The sequence below is a fragment of the Leucopleurus acutus genome, assembly GCF_964270905.1.
Source record: "Leucopleurus acutus genome assembly, chromosome: 12".
NCBI classification, from domain to species: Eukaryota; Metazoa; Chordata; class Mammalia; order Artiodactyla; family Delphinidae; genus Leucopleurus; species Leucopleurus acutus.
In genome coordinates, this window is record NC_139154.1 from 86908663 (window position 1) to 86927173 (window position 18511).

An 18511-nucleotide genomic window follows, 5' to 3' on the forward strand; every position below is an offset into this window, starting at 1 on the left:
GCCGTACCCTCCTAGCTTCTATTCTCTACCTCCTAGAGCCTCTTCTCCACACACGGCCAGAATGACCTTTTAGAGGGATGCTTTAAAAACATAAATCTGATCACAAAACCCTCCAATGAGTCTGTCCTCTTTCTGTCTCTACAGCCACGTACATGTTCTGCTAAGGGTGCCTTGTCTATGGGTCCTTCTACACATGGCGAGTTTTCTACCTGTGAGAAATTTTCATCCAACATTCATTCAATTGTTCGACTAATATTCTGAGCACCTACCAAGGGAATATACTGTCCAAGGCACTGTGTGGCTACCAGACAGTTCAGCGTCTGGCTGATGAGAGCAATGAGCATGCCCGTGGGCAGCATCCTTCTCCATCTGACCCACCGTCGGTCTGTCTACTCTGCCCCTGCTCTTTATCTCCTCCACTCTTTTCTTCTACCTTAACTAGTTACAAAATGGGACCAACGTATATGTTTTGCTTTTTATATTTTTGAATAATTTACGTTCTTCCTTTTAAATTTCAATACTGAGAGGGCCGATTATATTTCTCTATTTTAAGAAACTAGTTATGGGGGCTTCCCTGGTGGCGCAGTGGTTGAGAGTCCGCCTGCTGATGCAGGGGACACGGGTTCGTGCCCCGGTCCAGGAAGATCCCACATGCCGCGGAGCGGCTGGGCCCATGAGCCGTGCCCGCTGAGCCTGTGCGTCCGGAGCCTGTGCTCCGCAGTGGGAGAGGCCACAGCAGTGAGAGGCCCACGTACCGCAAAAAAAAAAAGAAACTAGTTAAGTAGAAAATAAAACAACGAAAAGCTTCACTGGCTTCCCAAGTAACTTTGGAATGAAGTCCAAACTCCTTACATGGCCTTCCAGCGGCCACAAGCCCTGCCTCCTGCTTCACTCTGACCTAATCTCCTAGCACTTCTCTCACCCAGGCCACCCCAGCCAGACTGGCATTCTTGCTGTTCCTTTTCGTGTACCTCTGCCTCAGACCTCGGCATGTATTGAAAAGACTTGAGGGAAAAGGAAACAACATTAAGAGGCTGGGTAGGGAGTCATGCAAAGGCACATCAGTTTGGAGATGACTAAGTATAAAGTAGACAGACTATCAGAGAGACTTATATTTCAGATGATAACCAAGAAGGACAGGGAGGTTAGACAGTGAGATTAGCTGGTCACAAGCGTTTCCCTAAAATTAGTCCTAGCAAATTCCCTGATGGCCGAGGGGCGTTTGGGATAGTTCTGGAAGGAGTCGCCCATGGTCTGAATTGATGCTTTGGAGAGGCTCCTACTTCTGGTAAGGGAGACCACTACTACAGCAGGAGTGTCTGGAGGAAAGGGGTGGGATGGAGCGTGAACACCACTGAACACTGGGGGCTAGTCTGGCTCCATAAATGACTGGCAGTGTGACCTCTGGCCAGACCGCAAACTGACAGAGCCTCAAATTCCTTATCTTAACAACGAAAAAAGATAACGGCTATCCTGTTTATATTATAGAACTTTTATGAGGAACACATACCATAGATAAAAGTGCTTTTTAAAATCATGACTTTTCAAAGTTTATCTCCTTCTTTTCCCTTATAAAACAAAACTTTTTCCTAATCTTATTTCCATTCCATACCATAACAGTATTTACTGCTACTCTCCCCATTCTTCCAGTTCAACCACCTTCCACAACCCCCTCTCCCACACCAGCAGATAACAGGTCCTGCTCTGGAGTGCTCCTGTTTCTCTCCCGGCCCCCGCTGCCCTCCCATTCCCCATTGCTTTACCCCAGATGGGACAACATCCTTACTGGCGACTGCATCTCAGCCTCTCGCTCCTCCAATGCACATTGGAGACTGGTACCCAGGTCACTTCAGTAAAGCTCCGATCACCCCTGGCTCCTAAGTCTCCTAACAGCTCTGCAATTTCTACAAAGGGAGGTACCCTTCACACTCAACACAATGCATTCACGGCCCTCCTGGGCAGTGCCTCTCACCTTCTTCCCTAGACTTACTGCTCTCTATTCCTCTTCAAGTACTAGAGGTGGCAGGCAAACTGGACTACATATTATTTCACAAACAAATTTCTGATGGTTTTCTACTATCTCCTCTTAGCAAATGCATTCTACCCAACTGCAATGCTCCCATCTCATCTTTACCTATTCAAACCTTCCAAATCCTTTAAAGCACCACCTGCCTACTTCATGGAGCCCTCCCTGGCCCCCTGTCCACAAACAGATTCATTCTCTACTTCCTCTAAATTCAACACTAAACTTTAAACATTTCAACATTAAACTGTGTTTCTAATGTCATTTATCATATTTTACCTTTCTTTAAATAGTTAATTATGTATTCATCCCCCTTCCAAGAACCTCAAGGAGGAGACCACAGCAGAGACAACTTTCCTACAGTCCCTGATACGTTCAGCATGGTGCTCCACACACCATGTTCACCAGATGTTCAACTTATAATTCAGCCTTCAACAAATCTCTCCTGCTGAGAAAGAGTCTGATGCCTCCAGAAAAGAAAAGTATACAAAAACCGCATTTATTCAGAGAATCATTCTCTATCAGTTAGCAGGACGTGACATAAAAGAGAAGGCACTTAATATTATATGTATAACACACAAATTCAGGAAAAGATTGTTGCATACCAGATATAATTTCTCCAAAACTGATTCCTAACACTGAGAAGCTTAGCCCAAAGCTTGTTTGTTAAACTGTTTATTAAACTGGTCATGAAGAATGTTCCAAAAATGTGATTTAGCGATAGTTCATGGATATCCTATGACCACAGAAAGTCAATCTCAAGCTCATCCCACCAAGGTGCAGAAACTCCTGTGACACAAGGTCTAGAGAGAACTTCCAGAAGTAAGACCAGAGCTGCACTGTCACCCCACCTTAAACAGGCAGGAAGGTACAGGTTAGGTTATCCCATAAGGCATTAGGCAAACACCTGGAAAACCTCTGGGAAGTTCACACTTCATTCATTTATAAACTGAGAGAGAAAACCTAGGCTGAACAGATACAGCAAGCTTCCCAACAAGGGGACCAGGTCCCATTCTTCTGAGAATTCACAGTGTTCAGAACAGTCCCTGGTACATAGTAGGTGCCCAATAAAAGATTTTTGTACTGAAAAGAAGTTAAATGTTCTTAATGGTACACTGAAGGACTTTTTTTTTTCTCCAGGAAAATCACCTTAATAGTCCCATAACTGACAACAATTTTCAAATGTGACTTCCTAGGCATTTTTTATATTTTTCATAACCATTTTAGAGGTATGTCACTTACCATAAAATTCACCCTTTGAAAGAGTATGATTGTGGTGTTTAGTATTTCAGAGTTGTGCAACCATTACCACTATCTAACTTTAGACTTTCATCACCTCCAAAACACCCGTATCCATTAGCAGTCACTCTCCACTCCCCTGTCCCTTCAGCTCCTGGCAACCATTATTATTATTCCCTTACTTTTTATGGTGGTAAAATATACATAACATAAAATTTACCGTTTTAACTATTTGTACGTGTACAATTCAGTGGTATTAAGCACATTCACATTGTTGTGCAATCATGACCATCACCCATCTCAGAACTTTGGCATCGTCCCAAACTGAAGCTCTATACCCGTTAAACGCTAACTCCCCATTTCCCCCTCTCCCCAGCCCCTGGTGACCACTAATCTACCTTCTGTCTCTACAAATCTGACTAACCTAGATATACCTCATATCAGTGGAATCACACACGGAAGGACTTTTAAAAGAGGACTGGGCTCCACTGATGGCTGGCAGCCATAGTTATTCTACAAAGGACAATGAACCCTATAAGGCTGTCAACGTCAACCCCCATGAGAGACTTTGAAATAATAACATAATTCACATGTAATTACCAGTATAGTCATCAAAGTTGACTCTTCCTCTCATTGTGTTCACAACTGACTCTGGCTGCTCAAAAATTTCCTTCTGCATAAATGAACTGAAGTTGCCTAGAGTAATATAAATTGTATCATTAAAACAAAAATTAACAAGCCAAAGGATAAGAAATTTGTATTCAACTAAAAGTCTATCTCCTTTAATATAATCTTAGTAAATGAAATGAAATGAAAGGTCATGCAGTAGAGAACAATATTCATATATGACATTTTACCCAATGGGAAGAAAAATGAACAAGGAGGAAAAATACTTTTATTAACTTCATACCTAAAATATGCAATTATAGAAAAACAGGGGAGTGGGAAAAGCTTAAGTTTTAGAGTCAGATCTAGGTTTAAATCATGATTCTATCTTTTAATAGCTAAGCAGCTCTGGGAAATTCCTTAATCTATAAAATGATCTGTTCTAGCAGCTATTTCATAGCGTGGTAGTGTGGATGAATATAGAAAAGACTTGACATATAGCTATTATGCAATAAACGTTAGCTTGTTTTTCACCACAACCCCATCAGAAAGGACAATAAAAACCACAATCACCATAATCATAATAGTTAATAGTAGCAAACATTATATAGAGCTCACTAAGCATGTCAGACACTGTTGTAAGGGCTCAATCCCCAAAACAACCTTAACGAGGTAAATCCTATTATCCCCATTTCATATATGAGAAAACTGATAAGAGAGGAACAAAGAATAGAACACAAACTATGTTTATAAAGCATCTTAAAACATCAAGTACCACTTAAATAATTGATTTCTTTTTTCATGTTAGAAACAAGAAACCATGAATTCGTTTGAAGAAGTATTGTCAAAACAGCAGATAATTTCTCCAAAGAATCATCCCCCTTTCTGGGGTTATCCCTTCACTAATCTGTATTATCAGATTCCTACACCAGGTCAGGAAGGAGAAAATATCCTTTCCATTGAGGACACCAAGGTGTAACAGGATAGAAAGGTTCACCCTTCATGATCTGCTGGAGTTCCATCTGGAGGGTCTGCACAGCTCGTCCAGGGTGATCTCCCGCAGTCCGTTTAATTCGATGGATAGAAAGACGGCCATCCACCACTGCAGCGACATCATCATCCTCGAGAAAGATGACACGATTGGTGTGTTCTATGACAGCACTAAAAATGTTCAAGGAGACAGTACAATCAATAATCTAGGATGATTATTATAAACACAACTATCATTAGGACAAAAGGACCAAGTTTAAATACAAAGTCTATCAACCTGCAATATCTCTGATAACTTTCTGGTTATCAATGCCATTCCCTACAGGGAAATGGAGGAGGGGGGTGGTCACTGCAGACAATGAAGAAAAGGAACTCTGTGTGGCAACCAATTTGATGAGATCAGATGAGAAAGCATGCTTATTTCCTCCTCATCCTATCTATCACCAGTCCTCCAGTCATAGCTCCTAAATATTTCCCAAAGCTTCTCTCTGTGTCCACCACCACAAACCAGTTCAAGCTACCATCAGCCCTTGGCTGCACTACTGCAGGAACCTCCCAACTTCCACCCACATTCCCTCTAACCTCCCTCATCCACTCTCCTTTTCTGCCAAAATGGACATCAAAAGACAACCCTAATCAAGATTTCTCCCTCGCCAACACACCGCTCAACAGCTTCCCTTTAGCTCTTAGGAAAACAGCAAAATGCCTTTACCATGACCCCACCTCTTTCTCTGGCCTTGTCTCCTACCAAACTTCCTCTCCCTATTCCAGCCACACTCACACCCAGCCCAAGCTCTCACAGGCTGATCCATCTGCAGAGAATGACTGTTCTTCCCTCCACCTCCTTACCTAATTAACTCCTAATATCTCCTTAACTCTCAGTTCAAGCACCATTCCCTTAAAGAAATGCACCCATAGGAGGGTCAAGTCACCCTGTTAGAAGCATTCTGTAGTTCGTGTCACAGCTGGAATTCTATACTTGGTGACCACTCACTAAAATGTGTCTCTCCCATTAAGGAAGAGCTCCTTAAGGACAAGTAATATTTTTATTCTTACCCGCCATTATCTCCTGAGCCGAGCACATGGCTTTGCTGGAAGTGTTCAATACGAACGCATGAGTGAATGAAAAGAGGCCGAGACACTTCTGCAACTTCCAGATTATTTAAGCCAAAACTGTCAACTCTGTAACAAACCTACCTAATGACAGCAATGACACATCTCAACACCGACTACATACCCTACACACCTGTAAAATTTAGAAAACACTGAAGCTTGTTTTCTCACTGAGACAATACATCCCCTGCAGTCGTGAACTGCATGATCATTCATTTTTAGATCCCCTTACTTTCAGGCACAATGAATGATTCAGATAGCTGTTGGCGATTTGAGTGATTCCATTTTATCCTCATTACTATTCGAATTTCATTTATAAATGCCTCTAAGCATCCCCACTGCATTTTCTCTCAAAATGTCCTAGTCTAATACTATTTCCTATATAAAAGTGATTTTGCTGCCAATTACTTCTGAATTAAAAAGATATGTCCACGTTGGATTAAAACTACAATATAGATTAGCAATTATACTATAATTGGTATGCTCCTAAGCCATTCTACTCTCCAATCTAAAATCTCTCCTTCCTATAAAACCTGGGTTAAGGCTCTCAAAAAAAGAGGAAAAAAAAAACACACGAGCTCAGAGTAAATACACTGGAACAAGTCTCAAGGACTTATCTCCTTTGTACACTGACCTACATACTTTGAATTGAGAGCAAAAACGTTCTAGAACACCATCTCCAAAAAGGTCACCTTCACATCCTTAATTAACAAAGTTCTCCTCTACAGCATGACTAGATATATATACAAAGTGACCTCTTGGTTTCTTGTAGCATGAGCAGTTTTACTAAGAATTCTCTCTGAATCAACCAAGGAAGCTCACCTTGCATCAGAAGCAAAGTAATACTCCACTGCTTTTTCTTCAACGGGGAAAAGGCAAGTTGTGCTGTCCACACGAGAGAGATTACAGCTTCCTTTCTTATCTTTGCCTATATTATAGAGTTAACAGAATCAGCACACATGTAGAAAACCATGGCTGATATATAAATATACATAATTTTCTACAAAATCAACAAAAAACCATAGCAATGCAAAATAATTCCAGCAACTTTTCAATGCCAGGTAGATCACCCTATTTCCATGCAATAAGCCAACAAGAACAACGGGCATAGAGTGAAAGAGCAACTATTAAAGACAGCGTGGCAGATACAGTGCTGTGCTATACGTTCTTTAATGTAATATTTCTTTTCCAAGTAAAAGGCAAATAATTAATGTCACTAAGTCTTTTTTTTATGTATGTATAGCCTAATTTTAATTTAACTTCATATAAAACTTAATGAAATTAATACATATAAGTTTGTATACTTAAACTTATCATTAAAGTTACATTAAAAATATCAAAACTGTGCAGTGAAAAATAAAATGAAGCCTAGTGGCATATTTTTATTATCTCCTAACAAAACTTCTCTAGATTTTAACAGTAAGTCAGCATAACAAGTCAAAGTTCAGGCTACACTTATTCTGATCTAAAAACAAAACAAAGATACTTATAAGTCTCTAACCATGGTATATCATACATGGCAGCTACTGCTAAGGACTGGAACTATAAACCCAGAACCTCTCCTTTCTTAAAATTGGAGATTTTCTTACATTACTTTCTTACATTACTTTCTTGTCAGGATAAAGGATAGTCCTTTTGCAATGATAATATCTTTTAATTCTAGCACTTTAGAATTCTGGCATTTCTACTTAATTTGTCAAGCTATTGATGAAGAACTTTTTTCCCCTCTGCTTATTCACAACTGAAGTCAAAACCAGAAGGCATAATGAAGTTTGACGAATTTGCCAAATACAGAAAATACTATTAACTGAAGGCTATATAAATGTCACAGAGACAAAAAAGCACCTTTCTCTAAGATCAGGACATAGTGGACCTTGTAACCAATGGATACAATGGCCAGAGGATACCATAAATATACTTGTAAAAACTCATATTGTGTCCATCCTCTAAAATGCATGTCTATAAAAACTTGATAGTAATTATTCTTAGTAACCTACATTCAAAGTTCTCCACAATCCATGATTATTTGGTGTGTTTTAGGCATGAAAGTAAAATAGCTCTTTCCATCCAAATTCAATAGCAGAAAAGATACCACACTTTGAAAAACAAGTATAAGATGACATCCCAGAGAAGATAACACTATAAAAAGATAAAACAGATCAGTGTTTGCCAGGGGCTGGGTATGGGGACAGGGTTGACTACAGAGGGTCAGCTGAGGGAACTTTTTAGGGGATAAATTGTTCTTTATCTTGATTGTGGAGGTGATTATACAACTTTATGCGCTTGACAGAACTCATGAAATTGTACATCAAAAAGAGTGAACTTTACCGTATGTAAAAAGGTGAATTAAAAAACAGGCAAAAGGATAGGCCAGCACCTACATTTTAAAATTTTTAAATACAACTAGCTTTGGTTATAAAATGTCCTACTGGAGTTGAGTTTCACCATATTCTTTCTACAAATATTGGTTATTTCCTTCTTCAAGTAACAGGGTATATTTAAATACAATATTCAGAAGAATTCAAGGTATCACTGCCTATTTAAATGAAAAAAATATTACCACTTGACATCTATATGACTGTTACAATCTGTAAAATGTCTTCCCATCTACTGTCTATCTCCTCTGATTTCACTTAAGTGGAAACGATTATTATCATCCTGCTTTATTTGGTCAGTAGTTATACCTGGAGAAAATAGCAAATGCTTGAAAGCCAGTCCAGTGTTTTCCCCTTTCTACAGCCTCTTCAATAAGAGGCTGTACTTTTTAAACTAAACTCTGCTGAGCCATACCTTATCTACCTACTAGGAGCTAGAGAAATCAGGGTTACTAAAACACAACCCCTGATCTCAAAAAGATGTCTCACGATAAATTTTTCTTCCAACTTCTTAAGACCTTAGCCAATGTTTTTCCATTGCTTCTAAAAGCAGCCTAAGACATTGTACAAGGTAAATATATCACATAAGTAATATATACACAAGCAGAATTATTAACAGAAATCTGGAACTCTGGATCCAAAATTTATACTGGTAGGCTAGTTTTTTTTTCTGCAAAGAGAGGGAGGGGAGGAGGAAAATAAGTTCTAACATCTCAGGACTGAAGGTTATTTAAGAAAATAACTTTCTGCTCTAGGTAAAACAGTGAGAGCAGCTACTATCCAAAGATGAATAGGTTTAGAGTACTTTGCTACATCTTTTTCAAGAAACCAAGAATTATGCATGAATAATATGGGTTTCAATTTCCTGAATTTACCATTCCCTGTGTCTTTTACAGAGAGAGCTTTTAGTAAAAAAGTAAACAAAAATAACACACCATTTTCTGTCTAATTATATCAATAAAATGATCCAGCTTGTACAGCTAAAAAGATAAACTTCAAATGTAAATTTAAAAAAAACTCCAAATTCAAACAAAGCCCATCAGGTATCAAATGTAAAAATAGAAACGTAAAATGTCATGCATAAAACAGAATCCATTTCAACATATTTCAGTTAAAAATTAGGCTAAATTATTCAAATAACTACCACAGGGGTCAATCTACAATAGCCTAGCACGCAAACACAATGCTCTTTTCCTAATCTCAGCATCTTATTTATAATAATGTATCCTACATGGTTTTAATTTAAAACAAAGGAAAAAACTTTAAAATTTCAACTATTTCCTCAAATCTCAGAGATCTTAAAGAAACAAATTATTAAAAGCAGTTTTCTAAATGCCAAAAGCAGACAGACAAAATACGCTCCCACAAATTAGAAAAATAATGTCAAAATATGTTTCCCCATAAAATAAGCATATTTTTAGAGGCCCAGCACATTCATTCACTCCAAGAACAAAGAATTAGTAAAGAATGAACAAAAGAGGATAAGATTCCTCCCCATCATGCAGAGTGCATTTCCCACCTCTTTCTCCCTGTGATCCCCACCATGTGAATTTTGATCCAATCTGAGTCCTAGCTAAGGATATACAACAGAAAAAAATTCTACTCGTCAGAGAAATCACAAAAACAAATTCTTTTCATGTCTAGACAGAACTATATATATGAGTGGATCTGACCAAAAGGGCATTTAATCAATTTTAGGAAAACAATTCTTTGTAACTACTGCACTCAATTTATACATTTTTCCCATGGCATGATGTAGGAATAGTTTTTACCTGTTCTGTAGAGGATTGGAATGTGATCAGTAGATAGTTTATGTTCACTTCGTACACCAATCAACAAAGGGCTACCTCGTCTGTTAGTACAAAATTAAACAGAATTAAGCCATTTTTATAAGTAATGCACTAATGATACAAAATTTAAATGATGAGGGAACGCTCTGCAAATAATGTTTAAACTCTCCCTCCAAGTTAGACTTCAGATATAACAAAAGAACGACATAAACAGAGTTTTTAAAAAATATTCAGAGGTCAGCCAACTATGACCCACAGGCCAGGTTTGTCTGTTTTTACTGGAACACAGCCATGCCCTTTCTTCTACACATTTTCTACAACTGCTTTCACACTACGACAGCAAAACTAACTAAGTGGTTGCCACAGAGGCAACATAGCCCAGAAAGCCTAAAATATTTACTATCTGGCCTGTTGCAGAAAAAGTTTGCGGACCCCTGTTCTATAATGATGCATTAGAAAGTTTTCTCCTTTTTAATGTAAAATGAAACCTTTCTTTTGATGTGTGAACAATATATGAACATTAGTCCCCTTGACTTCATTTTAAAGACAGCTCTCTCTTACCAACTCTTAGGGTTCCACACTGTTCTAAAAAGGACTTCATGATTAGGCTTGAATATCCCAGCAAAAGTAGTAATGGTACAATTATCTAGGACTCTGTCTAGAATATAGAGTTCTGAAAAATATGGATATTTTACAAAATATTCAACATCCAAATTCACAAAGTAACAATGGTGCCCCACTACAAACAAAAGGCCGATTATAAATGCCAAAATGTTTTTGCTTTGTTAAGGGATTCTGCTACATGGAATAGTGGTAAAACAACAGACAAGAAGGGCGTATGAAAATAAATATAGTCGACCTCCCACATGCATGGGTTCCACATCTGCAGATTCAACCAACTGCAGATTGAAAATATTCGGGGGAAAAAAATTCCAGCAAGTTCCAAAAAGCAAAACTTGAATTTGCCACACACTGGCAACTATTTACACACTACCATTTGCGTTGTATTTACAACTATGTATATAACATTTACATTACATGAGGGTATGTAAGTAATCTAGAGATGATTTAAAGTGTACAGGAGCATGTATCTAGGTTATACGCAAACACTACACCATGTTATACAGGGGACTTGCACATCCATGGATTTTGGTATTCACGGGAGCTCCTGGAACCAATCCCCCATGGATACCAAGGGATGACTCACACAAGTATCTCTAAAAAAGGACAGAGCCATTACGGTGAAGGGCCATTCATAGTGTACAGGGAATAAGCTTAAAATTCTAAAGTTTCAAAATACATATAATTATTAGTCATTATAAAATTTATATATACCTTGTGCCTACTGCTTGGCCAGGAAAATGAACACTTTTAAATACAAGTGCAAAAGCACCTTCCTATAGAGGGAAAAAAAATGCATTAGCATTATATATTATAATCAATTATCAAATGTGAAATGCCTAAAACATACTGGCTTCAGCACAGAAATGTTTTGTTCACACAGCTACTCTTTTGCACTAGTTTATAAATGAGTCTGAATTTTAGGGAGACACTTACTCCTGAGCTTTGATGTATCCAAGATCCACTTTTTAACCAAGCCCACTCTGGAAATAGGCTCAGTAGATAATAGCTCCTAAACAGACCATTTTAAAAGACACCTTTGTACACGCTACCAATACTTCTCAATAGGTACATCATATCTCCCATACTATGCATTAGTAAGGGAAGGGCAGAATCAGAAAAGATCCCGAGCTCCATATCCAAAACCCATTCTCTGGCCCAGTAATTCTATACCACTGTTAACTTCCATCCTTTTTGTCCTTGATATTGGAGACATAAATATACACAATCACAATTATTAACATGTGCACCATACCGCCCCCCCTCAACCCAAACTCCTCAGGGACAGGGCCTGAGGAAATTAAGAATGAATAAAGGAGTAACATAAGGTAGGAGAAGGAAGGAACAGAAAAACTGGGTTATACGAGTACAAACAAGAAAAGGCTGGGAAGGCACACTACTCTGCCTTGAGTAGAAGAAACAGTTCTCTATCTTCTCTACCTTCCTGACTCCTTTAGCTGGAGACATCATAAGATTTGGGTGGAGATGGGAGGTAAGGGTTGGACCTTCACAGAGAAGTAAAGGGCTTTTAAATGGAAAAGCCAGAGTTATGAGTGGGATTGGGGCGGGGGTGGAAATCACTATGTATTTGGACCTTTGTGTATCTTTGATATCTTTAATCTTTAATTAGGACAACTGGGATGAGATCAAAAACAATACCACTTTTCTCTCAGGTTGGGAAGTAATTTTCTGTAGAGGTACAGGGCCAAGGAAAAGTCCCCATAAGGAAAAATGAGTTGACTGCACTGGCTGAGACATGCAGCCATTATCCCAGAATAAAGAGTGTGTATTTCACCGAAGCTACCCTTCGCTAAGTTACTGACTAGAAGAACACTTGAACGAGCAGGAAGCGAGAAGGTGATGAATCCCCAAGTGTGTGTACTGTGTACACGTTTGTGTGTGGTGTGTATGCACAGTTTTTGGACAAACTGCTTTTGGATTATTTTTAGTTCCCATGACACTAAACTACAGTGAAAGAAGTAAAATCATTAAAACAACAGTCTCTCAAAATTATTCAAGTTGAATAGTTATATACATGGGAAATAAAAGCAAAACATACTTAAGAAATAAGCATAATTCCTACTTATCAAAGTTATTTTTAAGCGTTTATTGTGATTAATGTCGGCGATAATCATCTTTGAAAGTGTGGTTTAATACCAATTGTTGGATGACTCTCTCCACCAAGGTAGTAAAGCTTGTATCTTGACTTTCCCGATTGTCATACATGTACTTAACAAGCTTGGCAATTGTCTCTGTGTCTGTTTCAGATTCAAAGTCATAGCCTTTGCTTTCCTGTAATTAGAAAGGAAAAAATTCTGACCCATTCAAGGAAATATTCATAATATCTAAATCTTTTCTACACAATTCTTCCTCAAAAATCTCATTACCCAACTTCTAGTCTCTTTTTGACCACCACACCCTGAATACCCACTCTTTAAACTTAAGGTCACCATCTAATTACGGTGAATCCAAAATAGTGAGGTGATCAAACATACTTATAATTATATAAATCTATATATGTCATATATGAATTAAATACATTTTAAAATAATTAAAATATAATGAAATATATAACATTCACAAACCACTAATTCCATTAGGAATATAATGATTCCTTCTTTTTCTTTTTATAAATTTATTTATTTATTTATTTTTGGTTGTGTTGGGTCTTCGTTGTTGCTGCACGGGCTTTCTTTAGTTGGGTCGAGTGGGGGCTACCCTTTGTTGCGGTGCACGGGCTTCTCATTGTGGTGGCTTCTCTTGTTGCGGAGCACGGGCTTCTACTTGTGGTGGCTTCTCTTGTTGTGGAGCATGGGCTCTAGGTGCATGGGCTTCAGTAGTTGTGGCACACGGGCTCAGTAGTTGTGGCTCGCAGGCTCTAGAGCACAGGCTCAGTAGTTGTGGAGCACGGCCTTAGTTGCTCTGCGGCATGTGGGATCTTCCCGGACCAGGGCTCGAACCCGTGTCCCCTGCATTGGCAGGCGGACTCTTAACCACTGTGCCACCAGGGAAGCCCATGATTCCTTCTTTAATGATGATACTTCACTGTCCAATACAATGGCCATTAGCTATAGGTGGCTATTTAAATTTAAAGTGAAATAAAATTTCAAATTTAGTTCCTCATTCATCCTACCTCAACAGCCACATGTGGACAGCGGCTACCATACTGGGACAGTACATGTACAGAAAGTTTCCATCACTGCAGAATGCTGAACTGTACAGCTCTGAGAAGTCACTCATGAAGTCATCATCATTACCATTACTATATACTATACTACACAGCTATTTAGGGCATGGAGCCTTCATTCAATCTGTCTTGAGTTTTCTAACACCCTAGAATCTTTTAAAAATGACACTGTCTCTCACAATGCAAAGACATCCCCCCAAATTCCAATTTTATTTAAGCTTTTGGGTCATTTATAATCAAGCCAAATAATTATTTTCTTTTCATATAAGAAAAAAAAAGTTCTACTGTCAACAAAAAAGAGTCCAATAAACCACCATATCCTTGTAACTGTCTTAGGAATTATTTGATCACATCGAGATAGGATTTACTGCACATCCCAACAGACAACCTCAATGCTCTCATTAGAAGTATTCTTCAAAGACTGGTAGTCTTTTTAGGTCACTTTACTTACCAAAAATTTCTTCAGGTCTTTGTAGTTGGTGATGATTCCATTGTGAATAACAATAAATTCTAAAAGAGATAAAAGTATTGATGACCAAAAAATTATAGGTCTAATAAACACTATAAATTGCCATTACTATTAAGAGATTTTTCTCAAGTCAAAAAATTTGTTACATGCTATACTTTCAGCTGTAATCAAGTATTATCCACTTTTCATCATCAGATTACCCTCAGGTAGATCAGCAGCACAGTTCACATGTAGAAGCACACAGTGCTAAGAGGTGGGTATAGTGGGTTAATATAATAAACTGGAGTCTAGAGACATCAACTTCAGCTGTGGCTAAACTACCAGTCCAGTGCCACTACGTAAAAGAAGCAGGTTCCTTGGGCCACTTTCCTCATTTGCAAAATGAAAGGGTTGAACTAAATAACTATTATTCTCACTTCTTTGTTCATTCATTCTTATGCATAAAACATTCCTAAGTTTAAAGAGAAAGGCTTCATCCAATTTACACTAAATGAGTTTAAAACCAAAGTTAAAGAATTGAGAAAAAACGGACAGTTACTCAGTTCTATAGTTTACTTACCTGAGGCCCAGAAAACTCCCAGAATGTCAGATAAACTCAAGTTAAAGAAGCATTTCAAGATCAAATACAGATGACAGTGGGATAATTTTCATCTTTTTTTTGATTAAATAACTTTCAAAAACGTAAGAATGTGCAATCAGGAGTTGACAATATTATTTGTAGCCACTGACAGTGTATGTAAAGTAAAGGCAACTAATGTGGATTTCTTATTTAAAGTTCATGTAAATCAGGAGAGAAATTACCACTAAATTCAATTTTATATCAAATTATCAAAATGTTTTTTAATATACTTAAAGATCTGACATTAAGTGAGCTTGAACTGAACACGTTCATTACAAACCAAATGTTAAACATTTCACTAGATTTCTAAGAAAAGATACCACAAAATGATACTACAAAAATAAATCTTAAAATTTTAATGCTAGAACACAGAGAATCATAAATAGCTGATATAAAGCCTAAAATTAAAGCCAAATTCTCAAAATATAACATATAGTTTTTCAGAAATCTTTTATAAAGACCTTGTCAGTATTAAAAGTTTGAGTAGTTAACATTCTAATCCAATAATTATGTGAAGCATGAAAAACCTAAAAAGGTAGCTACTGAATTAAACTACAAAATCTTACCTCAAAGGGATATATATACACACATACATACATATAACTCAAAAATTTTGTTAAATGTTTATATACAGGAAGAGATGGAATAAGGAAGAGGAAATAAGATAGAAGTAGACTTATTTTAGTATGCCTTTTTTATAGGTATGACCTCAGAACTATGCAAATATTTTAAATAGTTTTAAATAAAAATTATTTTTTAAAGAAAATCAATTCCTAAAACTCAAAATAAAACATATTAACATAATGCTATACCCAGCTAGTAGAACAACTACATACAGAGGGATTATTGCAAGCGACTCCAAAACATAGTAATTTAATTATACATCCCTAGAGAGATATACCCTAAGGACAAAAAAAAATAAAAAACAGTCAACATACTGTTATGGTAGTGTTGACATTATGATTCCATTGTACACGTAGCATCTGATAGATCAAATAAGTATGTTGCTGATGTTAAGAACTAAGTTTTTAAGTGTGACTGAAAAGAAATACATAAATCAATGAGGTTAAGTAAAAACCTTACAGCCGGGGATTTGAATTGACAGTGTTAGTGTAAAATTACGTTGTGTTTTCTCTTTAAATTTATACATGCACATACACAGAGGTATATATATATTTCCTAGCTCTGCTCACTGAAAAGGCCTAGGTGCAATGAGCACTTCTAAGACCTGGTTTAGTCTTTTTTTTTTTTTTTTTTTTGGCAGTGCAATACAGAAGTACATGGTGTTACTAGCTTGAGATAACAGAAGTTTTAAAAGATGACCATTTACTATCAAGTAGCCTCATAACAGAAATGTATCTCAAGTTGCCAAGGCTGTCGAAAATATGCAAGATGGGATGGAGATTATTCTTGTGTTTAACAGGGTAAAAGAGTTAATTGCTAGCCCAGCACTATAACTGTACTTATTAGGAAAAAAAACTGGTTTGTTTCAATGATGGTTTCATCTTTCATTTCTTTCAGCTGGGTGGGAAATAAAAGGACACATGCTTTCCTGAGTTTTACATGTTCTTGTTAATACACGTTTTGTTTCCATTAAGCCTGCAGGAGTCCTCCTGGGTATTTCTGAATTGTGTTGTGTACATGTGTGCCTGAGAGCTTGTCTTCTTACAGCATTTAGTTGCTGTTTGCCTTTTTGTTGGATAAAATATTAGCAATGTATCCTTCCCCTATTCCCTGCCATCAAATCTATTATGATCCAAAATCCTCATCAAACATCTGGTTTTAGAACTTCAGAGATGGCAGTAAAACAAAAAAAATTCTTGGACAAACCATCCCCTCCGTAAGCATGGGCCTACGCTGAAACTTTCCCTCACAACTCTACATTTCTACTTCAAGTAACTGACCTTTCAACTCTACCCATTTAGAGGAACAAACCATGGAAAGGAGGTACATATGTTTGCCCTCTTCCTATAGGCCTCATCTTCAAATTTTAGTTCTGTCACACAAGAAAATCTCACTCTGTCCCCTGTGTCCTTTTCTAATCTTGACAAAGAGGAAAGTTCCTTCTAGAGCTATCCATGCTCCTCAGATCTGCTGTGTGCGCTGTGCGGACTCCCAGTGAAGTGGAGGGTGAGAGTAGGCAGTAGTCTCTAAGGCACTTTCCTCCACGTAGAATGGCAGGTTGTCCCTCCCCGCACTCTCCCAAGAAGATGACCTGATGCATCCTGGCTCCGTGTTCACACAGCTTGTCACTGCAGCAGAAGACACATCTATGCCTTCGTTATTCAAACGTGGGTGGCTCTCTAGCATGACTAAATAACACAGGAACAATCCATCTCTAAATAAATACTACTGACTGTGCTGTTTCTTCTAGAGGTGCCTCTGCTGATGTATTTCTAAGCCATCCCAGTCTTTCCAGTTTCAGTGGTGGAATGTGGCCCCCTAGTTACTGTTGGGGGTTACTTTAAGCATAAAGTAAACCCTTCTCCAACAGTTTCAAAATACTTGTGACTTCAGACATCAGTTCAGAGAGCTTACACTTTGTTGGCCTTCACCTGCTCCTTAATTCTCGACACTACGAGGTGGAGTTATCAATGAGATCACAGAAGCTACTGCTGGAAAAGTTTGTAAGACAGAAAGTCATCACATGTTTCTTGACTGTCATAACTGAGCAATGTTTTCCGAGTCTGAGATGTAGGCTTTGGAGGAGTAATGGTAACAAGTTATCTGAGTATCCAAGAGTCTGAAAGACCTCTCCGGAAGTACAAATATATAACAAAGAGAGAGGACAGTTATCAGGGAGGATGCTTACTTACACAGTGTAACTTGGATCTGATTGTTCTCCTGGCACAAAGGAGCGAGTACTTTCAACAGGACATCTACATACTAAGAGGTGGTATGGCAATTAACTTCAGGGCAAAACTGAATCAAGCATTCTATATTTTGGAAAAAAACTTCGGTTTTTTTCATGGAAACTAGATACTCTTCTCTAGTTTACTGAATTTTAAAAATGGAAGATCCTGCATTTTTAAAAGGCCTTTTTACATGAAGTAGAATTTCTAATTGACAGATCTAGAAATCAATCTGAATTGGACAAACTATGGATTCAACATGCAGATGAGATTTCCTCCTACGGTTACCTTGAAGCAGATTTGATACCCACCCTCAAAAGAATCCTATAAAAAAACAGCTTCAAAACCCCTTTTTAATCACAATAGTGCAGCAAAACCAGAAGTAAACAACTGCCTGTTAACCTGTTAACCTGCAGCTTTTTAAAACACTGTTAAGTTGAAACATCAAATCTGCACGGCACCGTTCCTTCACAGAAGGCAAGAAACTGCCCGCACATCACGTGGGAGGCCGTCCTTGGTGCTGTCGGCCATGAAAGTGGGCCTCCTTCAGGATCTGGCTGAGGTGCAAGCCAGGGCCTCGGCACAAATGCAGACTGCCTGGCACGGGCTCGGGGTGCTGGCGCTGGG

At 38.1% G+C, this 18511-nt stretch overlaps 1 protein-coding gene across 2 annotated transcripts in view; it reads right to left on the reverse strand.

Moving 5' to 3' along the window:
• The window catches only part of GFPT1 (glutamine--fructose-6-phosphate transaminase 1), a 72203-nt gene that overhangs the window by 25734 nt on the left and 27958 nt on the right, over positions 1–18511 (reverse strand). For both annotated transcript variants that reach the window (XR_014326656.1, XM_082851984.1), the window contains exons 5-11: positions 14396–14454; positions 12915–13049; positions 11472–11533; positions 10119–10198; positions 6794–6899; positions 4866–5029; positions 3863–3958 (exon numbers count right to left, since the gene is read on the reverse strand). Coding sequence is in view for 1 of the 2 variants with exons in the window: in XM_082851984.1 (XP_082708110.1) it covers positions 3863–3958; positions 4866–5029; positions 6794–6899; positions 10119–10198; positions 11472–11533; positions 12915–13049; positions 14396–14454 (702 nt within the window). In the remaining variant the exon portion in view is untranslated. The remainder of the gene's footprint in view (positions 1–3862; positions 3959–4865; positions 5030–6793; positions 6900–10118; positions 10199–11471; positions 11534–12914; positions 13050–14395; positions 14455–18511) is intronic.